At 36.0% G+C, this 16,449-nt stretch overlaps 3 protein-coding genes across 3 annotated transcripts; all 3 read right to left on the bottom strand.

Moving 5' to 3' along the window:
• Positions 1-256: 256 nt before the first annotated feature.
• Positions 257-2,321, bottom strand: LOC116001646 (cytochrome P450 CYP82D47-like). The gene is made up of 2 exons (XM_031241542.1): positions 1,250-2,321; positions 257-1,146 (listed from the first exon to the last, which is right to left on the bottom strand). The coding sequence occupies exons 1-2, from the start codon at positions 2,168-2,170 to the stop codon at positions 523-525; spliced, it is 1,545 nt and encodes a 514-aa protein (XP_031097402.1). The 5' UTR covers positions 2,171-2,321; the 3' UTR covers positions 257-522.
• Positions 2,322-6,414: 4,093 nt separating this feature from the next.
• On the bottom strand, positions 6,415-9,425 carry LOC116001629 (cytochrome P450 CYP82D47-like). Its single transcript, XM_031241521.1, has 2 exons — positions 8,442-9,425; positions 6,415-7,111 (listed from the first exon to the last, which is right to left on the bottom strand). Exons 1-2 carry the CDS (start codon positions 9,363-9,365, stop codon positions 6,488-6,490), a joined length of 1,548 nt encoding a protein of 515 aa, XP_031097381.1. The 5' UTR covers positions 9,366-9,425; the 3' UTR covers positions 6,415-6,487.
• A 4,313-nt stretch (positions 9,426-13,738) lies between these two features.
• LOC116002275 (xanthotoxin 5-hydroxylase CYP82C4-like) lies at positions 13,739-14,902 on the bottom strand. The gene is made up of 2 exons (XM_031242378.1): positions 14,763-14,902; positions 13,739-14,459 (listed from the first exon to the last, which is right to left on the bottom strand). The coding sequence occupies exons 1-2, from the start codon at positions 14,900-14,902 to the stop codon at positions 13,739-13,741; spliced, it is 861 nt and encodes a 286-aa protein (XP_031098238.1).
• Between the last annotated feature and the right edge of the window lie 1,547 nt (positions 14,903-16,449).

Genomic DNA, 16,449 nt, shown 5'->3' with positions numbered 1-16,449 from the left:
GACACACGGGGATGAATCGTATTTTTTTTTTGAGAAAACACACAAATTTTATAAACTCATAAGGTCATTACAAAGAGCCTGAAAAATAAACGAGGGGCCGGTATCAAACCAAAACCGAGCACCCAGCACACTACTAGCATCTCTAGCTAAAAGATGAGCCACCTGATTAGCAGAGCGGGGATGAATCGTATAAGCTCTTTGGACATGGTTCCGAGATTTATTCTACAGATGATATCATAAGTACGCAACTAGTCTATACAATGAACAAAATTATTGAAATGATGACACACCAATACATCTATAAAGACAGTCAATTTTAAATGTACAGACAAGGAATAAGTTTATTGGAGCAATTTAGATATAATCTGATATTATCACTAGCATACTGTAAAAGAAAGTGGTAAACACCCTTCTTCCTTATTACCTTTAGGAATGGCATTGGTTTGTCCCTTATGTCAAAGGACACGAAACTTGTGCTTACATAAATTAAAGGAGAGAACCTATATAAATATAATAACCAACTCAATTATAAAGGTGCGAAGGCAGGCGTGGGGTTAGAGAAGCAAAGAGTGGAGTTGCTTTCATATTCGTTAGTCCCACACCATCTGTCATGTCAATAGGCATATCAGAAATCCTTTTTAAATCAAAACCTTGAATAAGACTAGCTAAAATGAACTCCATAACTTGGATTGCTAAAGATGTTCCAGGACACATTCTCCTCCCACTGCTAAATGGAATTAACTCAAAATCATTGCCCTTAACGTCAATCTTGTTATGCTCACTCAAGAATCTCTCTGGCCTAAAAGCATTGGGATCTGACCAAAAATCTGGATCTTGATGTACCTTAGAAACATTCACCAATACACGTGTACCCTTTGGGACGTGGTAGCCATTTATAATGCAATCGTCTATAAATTCGTGTGGCAGCGCTAGAGGACCTGCAGGATATAAACGTAAAGTTTCTTTCACAACTGCTTGAAGATAAGTCAAGTTGTTTAGGTCGGAGTGGTTGATGTGCCTTTCTCTCCCGACATGAGTGTCTAGCTCAGCTTGGATCTTCTCTAACACAGTATAATTGTTCAATACTAAAGAGAGGGCCCATATTAATGTTATCGTAGTTGTATCTGTACCGGCCGATAACATAGCCTGCCATAAAGATTAAAGAAGAACATAATTAATTGACAAAACACAACACATATAGTGACAGAGAAAACACATGATGAAACAAAACAACAGAAGAGTGACATACCATGCAAGTAGCTTTCACAATTGTGTCGGCTCCAAAATCCTTTGGAATATCATTGGCATCCCCAAAACTGGACAGCAATCCATCCATGAAGTCTTCTTCCTCTTTAGGTTTCGTGTCTCTTTTCCTTTTATGTTCTTGTAACCAACCTTCCACTAAACTGTCCATCTCTTTGGCTGTCTCCTTCATGGCCTTCTCATGCCCTCCTATGTCCATCCATCTTAGCCATGGCAGATAATCACCCACAACAAACGCCCCCAGAAGGTCAAAGAATCTCCTAATCGTCACTACTGTCTGGTTTCCTTCTTCATCGTACCGCTGCCCAAAAAGAATCTTTGTCATGATGTCCATGGTTAGTTTCCCAAACCACTCCTTCATGTCCAGCTTTACATCCTCGGATTCATTATCCTTATCCCTCACCCACCTTCCGTAGATTTCTTGGGTAAATGATCTTACTTCCGATTCCCAAACCCGTCGGAGCGCCTCGAGACGGCGGTTGGAGAGCAGCTCGAGCATGACAACCTTTCGGGCATGGCGCCAGTAGTGTCCGTACGGAGCTAGCCCAAGCATGGCGTAGTTGTATCCCATGATCTCCGAAGCTATGGCCTTGGGACGGCTAGCGAGAGCCCTGTCGTTGGTGGTAAAACATTCTTTGGCGATTTGCGAGTTGCTAACCACCAGGACTTGATGCGCGCCCAGCCTTAATCGGAAAATAGGCCCGTATTTGTCCGCCATGTCGGCCAAGATTTTGAAGGCTGGCCGTGGGGCGGCGAGGAGGTGGAGATGGCCGATTATTGGCCATGCGCCGCCGGCTTCCGGTGGTTTTTGGCTGGACCTTTTATGAAATAAAAAGTGGTAGATAAGAACGACGAGTAGAAGAGTGGTAGCAAAAGGTGCTACAATGGATGGCAGAGTGAAATCCATGGTTTAATTTGGATTGTATGTGAAGATTGTGGTCACCTATATAGCTACTTTAATTTGTAGATTATATTGCTTACAAATACAGACAAGGAAGGGTCCAATGTTGTATGTCTGATCTTTGGCGTCAATTTCAAAAATCTAGACCATTACACGGCTATCTTCTTGGGAGAAAAGAATGCTCAGCTCATGTCTGGCGGCCACCGATCTAACTATTTAAGTGATATTGATAAATTTGTGTCATTTTTTATGATTTTAGTTTTATAAATTTGACCTTTTTTTATATATAAATATCTAATATTATTTTTATGAATATGTATCCGTAGTGTAATATAAATCTTTTTTGAGTGGTTAAATTAAGAAACTAATTAATAGTGTGTTCTCAGTAAATTTCGATCACTTTGTGATTTTATACGATGAAAAATTACAATAAAATAGACCAAAATATAAGTTACTTAATTATATGGCTAATTTAATCAAATCAAGAACAATAAACCACTTATGTTGGGAATCAAATATAACATAAATCTTCACGATATAATTATTTGTACATAATACATAATTAAAAACATGTAATAACTTTTTTCTTCTTCAAAAAAAAAAAAAAAACATGTAATAACTTTTAATGTTAATATAATGTTGCATACTAACTTAAATACAATTTCTCAAAAAAAAAAAAAAAAAAAAACTTAAATACAAGATTGCGTGAAACATGAGTCACGTGCGAGTAGGTTGCAAAACCAATATTTTCAAGATAGACGGCTTATCGGTTTTGAGTTTCCTTTGCCTAAAGTCCAACTACTTGTCAGAAAGTTGAGTTTTTTTTTCATGCCCATATCACTGATATCAGCTTCCCGTAGCTCAACTAAATTCCTCTTTGTAAATTTATTTCTTTTTATACTTTTTTAATAATTTAATTCTATTTATTAAAGTTTTAATAATTTAATTCTATTTACTAACTTTAATAATTTATATTTATTTTTTATTTTTGTTGTTGTGATTTTAACCTATCCCTCCTTTTAGCTAAAAATTACATAAACTTCAAACTAAATGAATTATATGATGATTGAATTCAATTCGTATTCAAATTATATATGTGTGCAAGTATCATTTTCTTTTTCAAACTACATAATATTGAATATAGGTGCCGTCCCTCGTGTAGTCGTGCAACCGCGTTATTTGACTACTTTTTTGAAAATTTTTATAAAAGTTCTGTTTTTTTTTAGAAAGTTTTGTTTTATATATCCATTATAGGGTTGACAATTTTTTGAAGGAGCCTTTTATTTTACATTCAAAAAATAAAGTGAGTTTACACTAGTATATATACATATTTCTATAATTTTTTTCGTTATCAAAGAGGTCAGACAAAAGGTAAAAACTTGTGTGAGACTGTCTCACCGTGAGACGGGTCAAGTTAATGTGAAAATGTAATGCTTATACGCACAGATGTCATTTTTTTTTTTTTTGAGGATCACACATGTCATACTTATATGCTCAAATATAATACTAATTAGGAATAAAATTTTTGTTACTTATAATAGTAAATGTAATACTTTTACATTTCGATTTGAAAGTATTACATTTTTCTTCAAAAGTATTATATTTTTCCTTATAAGTAAGGTGAACATTACTTATTATGAAAATGTAATATTTTTGATGAAAAATATAATACTTTTACATCAAAATACAAAATTATTACTAACTACTCATGATTAAATAGCATAAAGAACACAAAAACACAAGTAATAAACATAAATCTTGCAAAAGGAAAGAGATAAGGGAAAGAAAGCTTCTCTATTGAAATGGGTGGTGGAATCTTGAAATCCAAGCTTCAAATCCAAGATTACAAGCTCCAAAAGTGTTAAAATACATAAATCTAAGCCTAATCTAACCTAAAAATATGAAAGGGAGTGAATGGGAGTGTTTAGGATTCAACCATGGGTCAAAATCGAGTTCAAAATGCTCAAAACGAGCTTAAATAATAACAGAGCATGGGCCAAACGGCCACCCAAACGGCCGTGTCAGTGCCCATTTCATTTTGGCGAATTACAGTGCATTCTCATTGTGTAAGCAGAATTCTGTGACTCTGCTTTGACTTCTAGGCTCTTTTTCACCCTCAAAAACACTTCATTAGCCTTTGTAGTCTTCAACAAAGTTGTAGCCCTTCAAGTTGTCTTTCCAATGGCGCAAGAATTACTTCATTTGGACATTCCTAGGCTGAGATATGGTCAAAATACTGAACAGTGGCAGATTTGGACGAAATCTGTATGTTTGGACGATTTTGACCCCTTTGTCTTCCTTTTTAAGCTTTAATGTCTTCATGATAGTTGTAGCTCTTTGAGTCTTCGTTCCAATGAAATAAGAATCACTCAATTTGGATATTTATAGGCCGAGATATCGTCCAATGACTAAGATGTCGACGTGCAGAAATTTCAAAACCTTGACCTTTTGCTTCTCTTTTGTTTTAGCTTGCCCAAATGACCAATACCATTGAAAATACAACTCTTAGGCTCCCTTGTAAGTGTTGCACTCATCTCCATAGCTTCTCCTTGACTCCCATTGACTACAAATGCAATCCAAACTGCATGAAAATCACCGTCTTTGCTTCCAATGCTTTCCAACTCATACTCCTTGCAAAATAACACAAATAAGCACTAATTCTCATGAAAATTGGAATGATATATAAACAAAATGACTTAGTGAAAGGGAGAAAAATATAGACAAATGAGCACTTATCACTTGGTCACAATGAGAGTTGGGTCAAGATTCCAAGCCACCCCTTGCATAAACCCGATTTCTTCCCATGAAAATAGGGGAAATTGGGGGCTTTAAAATGCTTATGTGCTTTAAGAGCTAGGATTGATACACTATGAAAGTGGAGCAATCCTTGCTCTAATCCTTATTTATTTGCTTACAATTGGGGTTTTAGACTAGGATTACTACGTGCATTCCCTCTTAATTCCTTGGTTAATTGTTCTCCCTAACCCCGTAGGTTGTTGAAGCATTTAGATGGTAGTGTCGTCCCCTAACTTGAGTCCTATTTCTTTATTTTGTATTTATCTATTGTTCATATGTGTTTGTTCCACCTTGTTGTCGTTTGCTTAGCTTCTTGTTGATCTCCTTATGCTAGTGCCTAGTTTTGTGATTGCATATTGCGTGCCATAACCCCCAATCCTCAGCGGAACGACATTTCACACCCGTACACTCACCATCATCACTCATTTTTGATACACATCACTACAATACTCGTGAGACCAAAAGTATGAAAAACTCAAATGTGTTAGAAATAATTATTTATAGATTTTGATGATACAAATTTATTGTATAGTCGTAATAGACCCCCCAGTTCCTATTGTAAATCGTTCATTTTTCTTTAAGAAGTAAACCATAAGACTTCACTCAATTTTACTTGAAGAACTGAAAATCCGAAGGAAAGCATATGGAAGAATTAAAATCGGAAGGAAAGGAATCAGAATGAACGATTTCTGAAGACAAGCAATCGGAAGAAAATAGTTTTCAATCTTGGCAAAAAGGACACTCTAAAAGGATCTTTTAGAGACATTCTCCACTTTTATCACATTAAAAAAAATACGACGACAAATTTCTTAAAAAATTGGCGTCATATCTATTTAATAATTTTTTAAAAATTATACATCAGATTTTCATAAATAACCGACACCAATCCCTTAAAAATAACATACATCGGATTTTTTATTTACTACTACTACAAGGTCTACTAGGCAATGTAACCGACGTTGTAACTTAAAAATAACTAACGTTAAAAGTGTTTTTTTTTGTGGTAGTGTTGGAATGACGAGTCCAACATTCTTCTATCATGACATGACGCTTACGGCTACAAAAATATAAATAAATAAAGTTGCACATTCATTGCTAGCTATAATTTTTTTTGTTTTTTGTTTTTTTGCATAGTGCGTGGTAAGCATTTGATCTTTGAGTAGCTATACATTTTTGTGTTCAACAAATCAACACTAATACCAAAAGATGTGAACAAGGTTGAGTCCATATTGCAAAAGATTTTAGTGTGATTTACCTCTTATTTATGGTTTGTGAGTTATTGCACATAAATTGAGTTTACGCAATGTACACCATCAACGATAGGGATAAGAAATTAAGAATACAAGCATGGGGCGAGGAGACTTTGGAGTGGAATTGTCTTACTAACTTTCAATCTTGTTCATCATCCAAAGTTTATTATTTTAATTTATATGTTTATATCAAATAACATAGTATAAAATTATAAATGATAAAATACATATCTCTTTTATTTCAAACAATTTGAAATTACATCAACCATAAAAGCAATCAAAGGTAAAGATGAGAAGGTAAGCGTGGGGTAAGGAGAACTTGGAGTGGAGTTGCTTTGCTAACTGATAGGCCAAAAGCCTCCGTCATATCAATTAGTTCATCGGAAACCCTTTTTATATCAAAGCCATGAATGACATTGGCCAAACCCAATTGCACACTCTGTAGTGCTAAAGACATCCCGGGGCACATTCTCCTTCCACTACTAAATGGAATTAGTTCAAAATTATTACCCCTAAAATCAATCTCCTTATACTTTGTCAAAAATCTCTCAGGTTTAAATGCATTAGGGTCTGACCAAAAACTTGAATCACGATGAATCTTTGAAGCATTTATCCATATGCGTGTACCCTTCATGATGCGATAGTCATTGATCATACAATCTTCTGTAGATTCATGTGGCATTAAGAGAGGACCCGGAGGATATAAACGTAAAGTTTCCTTGATGACCGCTTGAAGATAAATCAAATTGCTTAGGTCAGACTCATTGACATGTCTTTCTCTCCCAACATTATTGTCTAGCTCACCTTGAATCTTCTCTAATATATTATCATTGTTTAATATTAAAGATAATGCCCATGTTAATGTTGCTGAAGTTGTATCCGTGCTTGCTGCCAATATAGCCTGCCATGAAGTAGGGCATTAAAAAAAATTAAAAAAAAATAAAAAAAAAGCTTAGATAATTTTTTGGTTAACTCAACTTGAATACAATAACAATGCGGTTGTTATGTCATGGACCTGGGTTCACCTTGCAAGGTGGACCCAGATCCATGTTCGCAATTTTAGAATTCTATGTTCACAAATTTTGAACTCTATATTCACAATTACAGAACTTTATGCTCACAATTTCAGAATTCTATATTCAATAGTATAACACAATTTTTGAATCTATATAACAAAATTGTGAATATTGAGTAATGTAATTTTGTATATTGAGATCTAAAATTGTGAACATAGAGCTCTAAAATTATGAACATATGGTTTTAAAATTGTGAACATACACTTGAGTCCATAGCATAATTTGCCATAACAATGTATGTAGTGATTGCAATTTCAAAAGAAGGTTGACATTGATTGATATATATAGTTGTGGTTATATATCATGGCCCTTAGGCCTGGGCCCACTGGGCTAAGTCCACAAAAATGGTACAACAAGCAAAGTAGCACCCAAAAAAAATTAAAACACTTATAAATTTACTTAAAACATTTTTTATTAAATATTGTCGGGCGGTTTGAGTGATCAATAGTCTAACCAATTCAAACTAAAAAAAGCGGCACTTATAACTCTGTGATTACCAAATCAATCCAATTTCGCTGGATTTTCTCTGTTATATACATATTTATGTTTGTAATTCTCAATAATATAAAAACTACATAGGAACATTTGGAACAGAGCGGGGGCTCTTCACTTCTTGCAATTTTTCTGCGGTAGTAACAACTAACAAGAAACTCCAAAGAAAAAAAAATCTTTTCTAAACCTCTAGTTAGTTAAACTGAAAAGTGGATATCCATACCATCTTATCCACACTTCATAGATTAAAAAGAAAAGCATTCCTATTTAAGGAAGAGACAAGCTAAGGGCTTTCTATCTCTTGCTCAAATTAGCTAATTTTTAGTAGCCAAAATCATGTCTATCTACATAAGCCTGTTTCAATGCTTAATTTACAAATTAGATGATATGGAAGTGGGACTCATTTTAGAAAATGTGTTGGATTTACAGGGATAAGGATAACCTTAGTTTCTATGAATTTTGAGCCGGATATGTTAGGTTGGGGATAATATAGCTCAACAAAATATATATTCTGTTGGGCTGTGACTTGGAGAATCAAGTCTAGCATTCTTACAATTGAGTTGGCATAATGATAATTTAATTTTGACAATTGATATCAGGTTACTAACTATAAGTCTTTGACATAGTGGTAACTGTTCCTATCAGAAAGAAACAGACGCATACCGTGCAAGTGGCTTTGACAACTGTGTCAGCATCAAAACCATTCAGAATATCTGTGTTGCTAACAAATTGGGAAAGCAATGCATCCATGAAGTCTTCTTCCTCTTTTGATTTCGAATTTCTATTCCTTTTATGTTCTTGTAACCAATCTTCCATTACCCTGTCCATCTCTTTAGTGTTCTCCTTAATGGCCTTCTCATATCCTCCTATGTCCAACCATCTTAACCATGGCAGGTAATCACCCACAATAAACATCCCCAGCAGTTCAAAGTTTCTCCTGAATACCTCTTTTACCCAGCCCCCTACTTCCTCGTACCGATGCCCAAAAAGCAGGTGTAACATGGAGTCTATGATTAATTTCCCAAACCACTCCTTCATGTCCAGCTTTACAACGTTGGATTCATTAATCTTGTCCCTCGCCCAAGTTCGGTAGATGTCTTGGACGAATGTTTTGGCTTCCGATTCCCGAAAGCGCCTGAGCGCCTCCACGCGGCGGTTGGAAAGCAACTCTAGCACCACCACCTTGCGGACGTCGCGCCAGAACGGAGTGTTTGAGCCCAGCCCGAAGTTGGCGTAGTTGTAGCCTATGTGCTCCGAAGCTATGGCCTTTGGGCGGCCCGCGAGGGCTCTGTCGTTGGCGTTGAGGCATTGTCTGGCGGTTTGGGAGTCGCTAACCACCAACACTTGATGAGCGCCCATCTTCATTTGGAACAAAGGCCCGTATTTGTCTGCCAAGTCGCCCAATACTTTGTGGGGCACCCGATCATTGCCCGCGAGGAGGTGGAAATGGCCGATTATAGGCCATGCGAAGCCCGGTTCAGGGATTTTTGGGCTCACTTCTTTGTGACGGAGGAGCTTGTATAGGAAGGTGACTAGTACAAAAGTGGTAGCGAAAGCGGCTACAAGGCTTGATAGAGTTAAATCCATGGTTTTATGAGCTCTTGAGGTCACCTAGCTAAAATAGCATATCAATATATATACACATATCAGATAGGATTGATTGAAGGAAAAATCTGTTTTGCTCTTTGGCTAAATTCAGCACTCCACGTCCCGAAAATGTAATGATAGCCTATAAAAAAAAAGAAAATTTCTAGTAACTATAGCTTTTAATTTGGCATAAGTGATAAATTTTGATCTTAACACTTACATTTTTTATTTTTTACTCCTATATTTTTCTTCTAATGTGATTTTTATTCATTATGTTCATGAATTAACTAACTCAGTTAATTTTAAAAAAGATTGTAACCAATTAACTTATGCACATCATGATGGATGAATGAATTGGAGGTAGGGTATCTAACATTATTCCATTTTGAATGGCTATATAATATTTATACAGGAAATGAATATTTGAAGTTTTCCAATAACATATATAATATCTTAGAGCTAAATATATAACTACTTTAAAATATAATAACAATTTATTAAAAAATTTTGATAAACCAGCCAATCTAAGAAAAATAAACAGAAAACACTCTGGCGGCCTCTGGGTATGAGAAGAGGCGAAAAATGAAAGAAAAAAAAATTAGAATAGGGGAAGTGAGGAAAATGTTATCGTCCCGGGATGCGTTTCTTGTTTTGTCTCATAGTTTCTTTGTCTGATCTTCATCACACAATCCAGGCCACTTGAATTGCAAATTTGCAATCTATAATTTTCCTTTTTACTGTTTACTCCAAATTCTATACTTTTATATCTGTTGCAATTTAAAGAGTCAATATCCTATTATCGGAATTCGATACTGGTATGTGACCTTCTCACAATTTTTTAGCCTATAAACTTTTTTTTTAATACAGCCTGTAAACTTTATTTCATTGTTGATCGTCATCACATTTTCGATATTAGGAGTGTTGAATTTGACCTTTACACTTTATTTTCTTGTAGACCTTCATCACATTTTCGATACGCAAACTGTTGAACTTGACCTTTAGTCCTTTACTGGCCTCCGTCCAACAATCCCAACCACTCGATTACCCACCTCCGCCCTATAGCAAAAACGATTTTTCCTTCAAGATGCCTAATCAATCAGTCCTATCTGATATTTATATATAATACAATTCAGGCCACATGAATTGGAATCAATGATAAACATCACATTTTGCTATTTGTCAACAATGTATTTATTATGTTTCCACTTTCCCTTTCGCGATATTCAGAAATTGATTATATATATATAATATATATGAGGGGTGCGAGTGGGGTAGATTAGTGAGTTTTGTCTAAATTTTAATCGAACACAACCACTTGAAATTGTAGTATAATGCTTAGTATGAGGACACGTTTACTGGAAAGGGATCTCCAATTGGGTGAACCCTGGTAGTGAAATGAGACAGGGAGAGGGCAGGATTGTGTTTGAGACTGCGAATATAAATGTTCAGTCTGATTACTGTTGTTCATTGACTGTATGCACTTAACGCTTTAGTTGTGTGCATTTTAGTACCGGGTTTGTGAAATGCAAATTGGGTGCATGGGTGATGGGTGGTGAGATGAAAATGCTATGTGCACCCAAACTGAAATCCGCTAACATTCAATTCTGCAAAAACTGTTTTCTAGGTTATGTTGACCTATAAGGCAGTCCAAACGGTTGTGGGATGAATATATTACTGATAAGTGTTTATTTTTCAATATTTTCCTCCCTTTTTATTAGATCATTTTGTTTGCTAATCATTTCAATTTTCATAAGAATTAGAGTTATTTTTGTTATTTTGCAAAGAGTTTGGTTTAGAAAACTTTAGGAGCAAAGATGAGTATTTTCATGCATTTTGGTGGGTACTGGAGTCAAATGGAGATCAAATATGAAGCTATGGAGATGGATGCAACACTTACAAGGGAACACAAGAGTGATGTTTTCAATGGTCTTAGTCATTTAGGCAAACCAAAACAAAAGAAGAGCAAAAAATTAAGACATTGCAATTTTCGCTCATTTTGACCACTGTTCGGTTATTTGACAATGTCTCAGCCTAGGAATGTCCAAATGTGGTGATTCTTGCGCCATTAGAAAGCCAACTTGAAGGGCTACAACTTTTTTAAAGATAAAAAGGCCAATGAAATGGTTTTGGGGGTTAAAACTATCCTAGAAGTCAAAGCATTTGCACAGATCGAATTATGCTTTAATTTCATGGGAAAACACAGTCAGGTGACACGGCCATGTAAGTAGCAGTGCATTTTTGCCCCATTTACAGTGAAGATGGTTGTTTCCAGTGTGTTTGGACACGGCCATGTAAGTGGCCATGTCACCCATCCCCAGTTCACTATTTAACCTCATTTTAAGCATTTTTAACTTGGTTTTGACCCAGTTGAACCCTAGACACTCTCTTTCACTTCCTTTCATAATTTTAGGTTAGATTAGGCTTAGATTTAGGTTTCTAAACATATTTGAAGCTTGTAATAAAAGATTTAACACTTAAATTTCAAGATTTACCATGCAGCCATTTCACTAGAGAAGTTTTCTTTCCCCTATCTCTTTTCTTTTACAAGATTTATGTTTATTACTTGTGCATTTTTGTTCCATATGCTATTTAATCATGAGGGTTTATGGACTTGAGTTAGGGTTGTATTATCTATCTTGATGCTTAATTTGTGATTATTGCAAAAAGGGGAAGAACTCTAACCTAGATAAGGTTCATGTGTTTGTGAAGGTTTTGTGTTTAATCTTGTTAATGTTTGATGTGCACATTCATTGTCATGTATTTGAAGGATTTCTTGCCTCAACGAGAGTTGGGTGATAAATTCGAGTCACCCCTTGCATAAACCCGAATTTTCCTATGAAAATGAGTAAAATTGAGGGGGTTTCAGATGCTTTGTGTGCTTGATGGACTTGGAATTGATACACCATGAAAGTGAGGCAATTCCTTGTTCTAATCCTTGTTAATTTGCTCACGTGAGTGACTTATAGATTAGGATACCTATGTGCATTTCTGATTGACTCTTTGGTTATTTGTTCTCCCTAACCCCGTAGGTTGTGAAACATTTAGATGATAATGCTCCCTAGCTTGAGCCATATTTCTTTATTTTATATTTATCTCTTGTCTATATGTGTTTGTTCTACCTTATTGTCGTTTGCTTAGCTTCTTGTTTATCTTCTTATGCTAGTGGCTAATTTTGTGATTGCATATTGAGTGTCATAGACCCAATTTCCTGAGGACGATATTAATTTCACACCCGTACACTCACTATCACTCATTTTTGCTACACCAATCACCGGGTTTCACGAAAATAATGCGTCATTATTTGTGACAAATTTACACGAGTTAAATTAAATTGGGGAAGGATAATTCGATTGCCTGATTTGACATGCACATGTGCTACTTTTTGTATTGGATCGTCATAGTTTTATTATATATAGATCATATGACAACAATGAAGTAAGTAGCATTACACTCTAATCAAAACGAACGAGTATACAATCTACTTATTAGAATTACAGTTACAAAATCAACTATTCTAACCCAGTGGGGTAGCTTAAGTGGCAAGTGAGCTTTTTTTGTGGGGAGGAATTTTGGGAGAACCCGGGTTCAATTCCTACAAGTGACGATTGCCCTTGGACCAGTTCCCGGGGCGAACGTGGGTGGACCCCGAACCGTTAAACGGACGGAGATTTACCAAAAAAAAAACAAAATCAAGTGAGAATATCTAAGAAAGGGAAATTTTATGTTGCGATTAAGTTACATTTCATAAGAAAATTACATAGCATGAACTAAACAGAATTTTATATAAGTGAACCAAACAGCTAATAATTTTATTGATGTACCTACCGAAATCTATTGGTAAGTTAAATACCAACGAATTATATTAATTTATTTATGAATTCCTTTGGGTAAATTCAATTTTTCTTATTATAGTGCATCATTCTCTATCCAAAGTAACAAATTTACCATGGTGTCAGAGAAGTTCACTTTTTTTTGACAAGTAACAAATTTATGGTGACAACTTATTTTCCAGTGATTCTTCGATTCTTTAGCAAGCCATGGCTGTGGTAGAGGAATCCATAATTATGAAGGTTGTGGACAAAATGGTCTATATGGTTGTGGAAGATGAGAACCTTCTTCCTCATCCCAGATGTAGACAAGGATGGAAGGTCCTCGATAGTCTACTCACGGCTGTATAATGAGAACATATCATTATTTGGCTATTCCAGCATGAATGTAAGGTAATTTCAATCACTCAAAGATTCCAACTTATTCTAAGACTTGTCGGACAAAAGAAATTCTTGGATACATTAAAATTAAAAGAAATTCTTGGATACATATTTCCAATCTTATTCATCATCAAAAGTTCCATTCTACTATATTAATTATTTTTATTATATGCTCTTATATGAAATAACATAGTTCGAATTGATAAAATAAACACCTTGAAACTGCATCCACGTACAGGTGAAGAAGTCAAAGGTAGAGATGAGAAGGTAGGCGTGGGGAAAGGAAAACTTGGAGTGGAGTTGCTTTGCCAACCGCCAAGCCATTAGCCTCTGATCTGTCATGTCAATTGGTTCATCCGAACATCTTTTTATATCAAAGCTATGAATGACAGCAGCCAAGCCCAATTGCATACTTTGTAGTGCTAAAGACATCCCTGGGCAAATTCTTCTTCCGATACCAAATGGGATTAGGTCGAAATGATTGCCCCTCAGATCAATATCCTTGTGCTCCATCAAAAATCTCTCAGGTTTAAAAGCATCGGGATCTACCCAAAAATTCGGATCGCGTTGAATCTTTGAAACATTTATCATTACGCGTGTACCCTTGAAGACGTGATAGCCATTGATCTTGCAATCTTCCATAGCTTCATGTGGAATTAAGAGAGGGCCTGGAGGATATAAACGGAAACTAGTTTCCTTGATGACAGCTTGAAAATAAGTCAAATTGCCTAGATCCGACTCGTTGACATGCCTTTCTCTCCTGACAATGTTGTCTAGCTCGCCTTGAATCTTCTCCAACACATTATCATTATTCAAAATTAAAGAAAGTCCCCAGGTTAACATGGTTGAAGTTGTATCATCAGTACCTGCTGCATGCCAATAAAGCCTGCAATCAAGTATATGGTCATGGCAAGCATACAATTAAAATTAATTATATTTAAGAAGAGAGTATTTGCATGCATGCATACCGTGCAAGTGGCTTTGACAACGGTGTCAGAATCAAAACCATTGAGAATATCTTTGTTACGATGGATTTGGGAAAGGAATGCATCCATGAATTGAAGTCTACTTGTTGGTCTTCTACATTATTAGTAGTTTTAATTTGTTTTTATGTTGTTGTAGCCAATCTTGCATTACTATACCCTGTCCATCTCTTTAGTGTTCTCCTTAATGGCCTAGCTTCTCATACCCTCCAATGTCCAACCATCTTAACCATGGCAGGAAATCACCCACAATAGACATCCCCAGCAGTTCAAAGGTTCTCCTGAACGTGGCCGTCACCCCGCTCCCTACTTCCTCGTACCGTTTCCCGAAAAGTAAGTGTAACATGGCTGGAGTCTATGATTAATTTCCCAAACAACTCCGATCCTTCATGTCCACCTCCACAACGTTGGTTTCATTATTCTTGTCCTTCGCCCAAGTTCGGTAGATGTCTTGGACGAATGTTTTGGCTCCCGATCCCCGGAAATGGCGGAGCGCCTCCACGCGGCGGTTGGACAAAAACTCCAGCATGACCACCTTGGGGATTTCACGCCAGAAGGGACTGTGTGGGGCCAGCCCGAAGTCTGCGTATAGTAGTTGTAGCCTATGTGTTCCGAAGCTATGGCCTTGGGGCGGCCGGCGAGGGCTCGGTCGTTAGCCACCAAAACTTGGTGTGCGCCGAGCCTCATTCGGAATAAAGGCCCGTATTTGTCTGCCAAGTCGCCCAGCACTTTGTGGGGCATTTGATCATTGCCGCCCAAGAGGTGGAAATGGCCGATTATAGGCCATGCCAAGCCTGGTTCGGGGATTCTTTTTCCTTCTTTGTTACGGATCGGAAGAGGAAGAAGCAGGTGACAAGTATAAAAGCTGCCGCCGCAACAATAAGGCTTGCTGGTAGAGGGAAATCCATGGCTGGTATAGCTAATTAGTTTGAACTTTGATGAGGTTAATCTCGAGGCCAGCGAAAATATCACTATATATACATATCAGAAAGGATTGATTAGGTATAGTAATTTGTGCTTATTACACTTTTCATTATATTCCTTCATTGGCTGTCACTCAGATCAGATGATCAGGAGTCGTCATTAGAAAAAAAAATGAATACGATTTGAAATCTTACATATCTAGACGACACAATTCAACGTTACATTTGTTGCCACCTCTGAATAGATGTTAGCCGATTGAGTTAGTAAATTTGACTAGCTAATAACATTTACCAATAATAGAAAGATGTTTGGTAAATTAGTTAGTTGATAGCGGATTACGTGCAAAATAACTTTTAAAGTTATATTTATTTTCTCAAATAGCTAATTAATTAAGCACTCATATTAGCTGTTTAACCAAGTCAAACGATTAATAGTTGTCAAACAAGTTAAAATTGTCTGATAAACTAACTACTTTATTACCAAACAAGTCCAATGTGTTTAATAATTGTCTTATTATCTTTATCCCTCCAATTGTGCCTCTTTCAATTTGATGTGGAAGATGATGTGGTGTCAAGCTTGCAACTAGACGTGACCACGGTTCGGTTCCGGTTCCGAACCGGCGGTTCACGGTTCCACAATATTGCAAACCGGAACCGGAACCTTAATATAAGGTTCCGGTTCCAGTTCATGAACCGGCGGTTCCGGTTAGAACCGCCGGTTCTAACCTCTTTTTTTTTTTTTTTTTTTTTTGTAAATATATAATATATAAATATCTAATGTATAATATATAATATAATATCTAATGTATATAATATATATAATATATAATATGTATAATACGTAAATATATATATCTAATATCTAATATATATATAATATAATATCTAATATATCTAATATCTAATATAATATATAATATATATAATTTACAATATATATAATACGTAATATATATAGTTCAGGGCTACT

This window comes from Ipomoea triloba, chromosome 13 (genome assembly GCF_003576645.1).
Source record: "Ipomoea triloba cultivar NCNSP0323 chromosome 13, ASM357664v1".
NCBI classification, from domain to species: Eukaryota; Viridiplantae; Streptophyta; class Magnoliopsida; order Solanales; family Convolvulaceae; genus Ipomoea; species Ipomoea triloba.
The sequence above is the reverse complement of the archived record's forward strand: the minus strand, read 5'-3'. Positions and strand labels throughout refer to the sequence as shown.

Coding starts and splice junctions, on each gene's coding strand:
- LOC116001646 (XM_031241542.1), bottom strand. CDS start 2,170: ATGGATTTCACTCTGCCATCCATTGTAGCACCTTTTGCTACCACTCTT. Junction 1,147..1,249: donor TTGTGAAAGCTACTTGCATG/GTATGTCACTCT, acceptor TCTTTATGGCAG/GCTATGTTATCGGCCGGTAC.
- LOC116002275 (XM_031242378.1), bottom strand. CDS start 14,902: ATGTTACACTTACTTTTCGGGAAACGGTACGAGGAAGTAGGGAGCGGG. Junction 14,460..14,762: donor AGATGGTTGGACATTGGAGG/GTATGAGAAGCT, acceptor ACTTGATTGCAG/GCTTTATTGGCATGCAGCAG.
- LOC116001629 (XM_031241521.1), bottom strand. CDS start 9,365: ATGGATTTAACTCTATCAAGCCTTGTAGCCGCTTTCGCTACCACTTTT. Junction 7,112..8,441: donor TTGTCAAAGCCACTTGCACG/GTATGCGTCTGT, acceptor ACTTCATGGCAG/GCTATATTGGCAGCAAGCAC.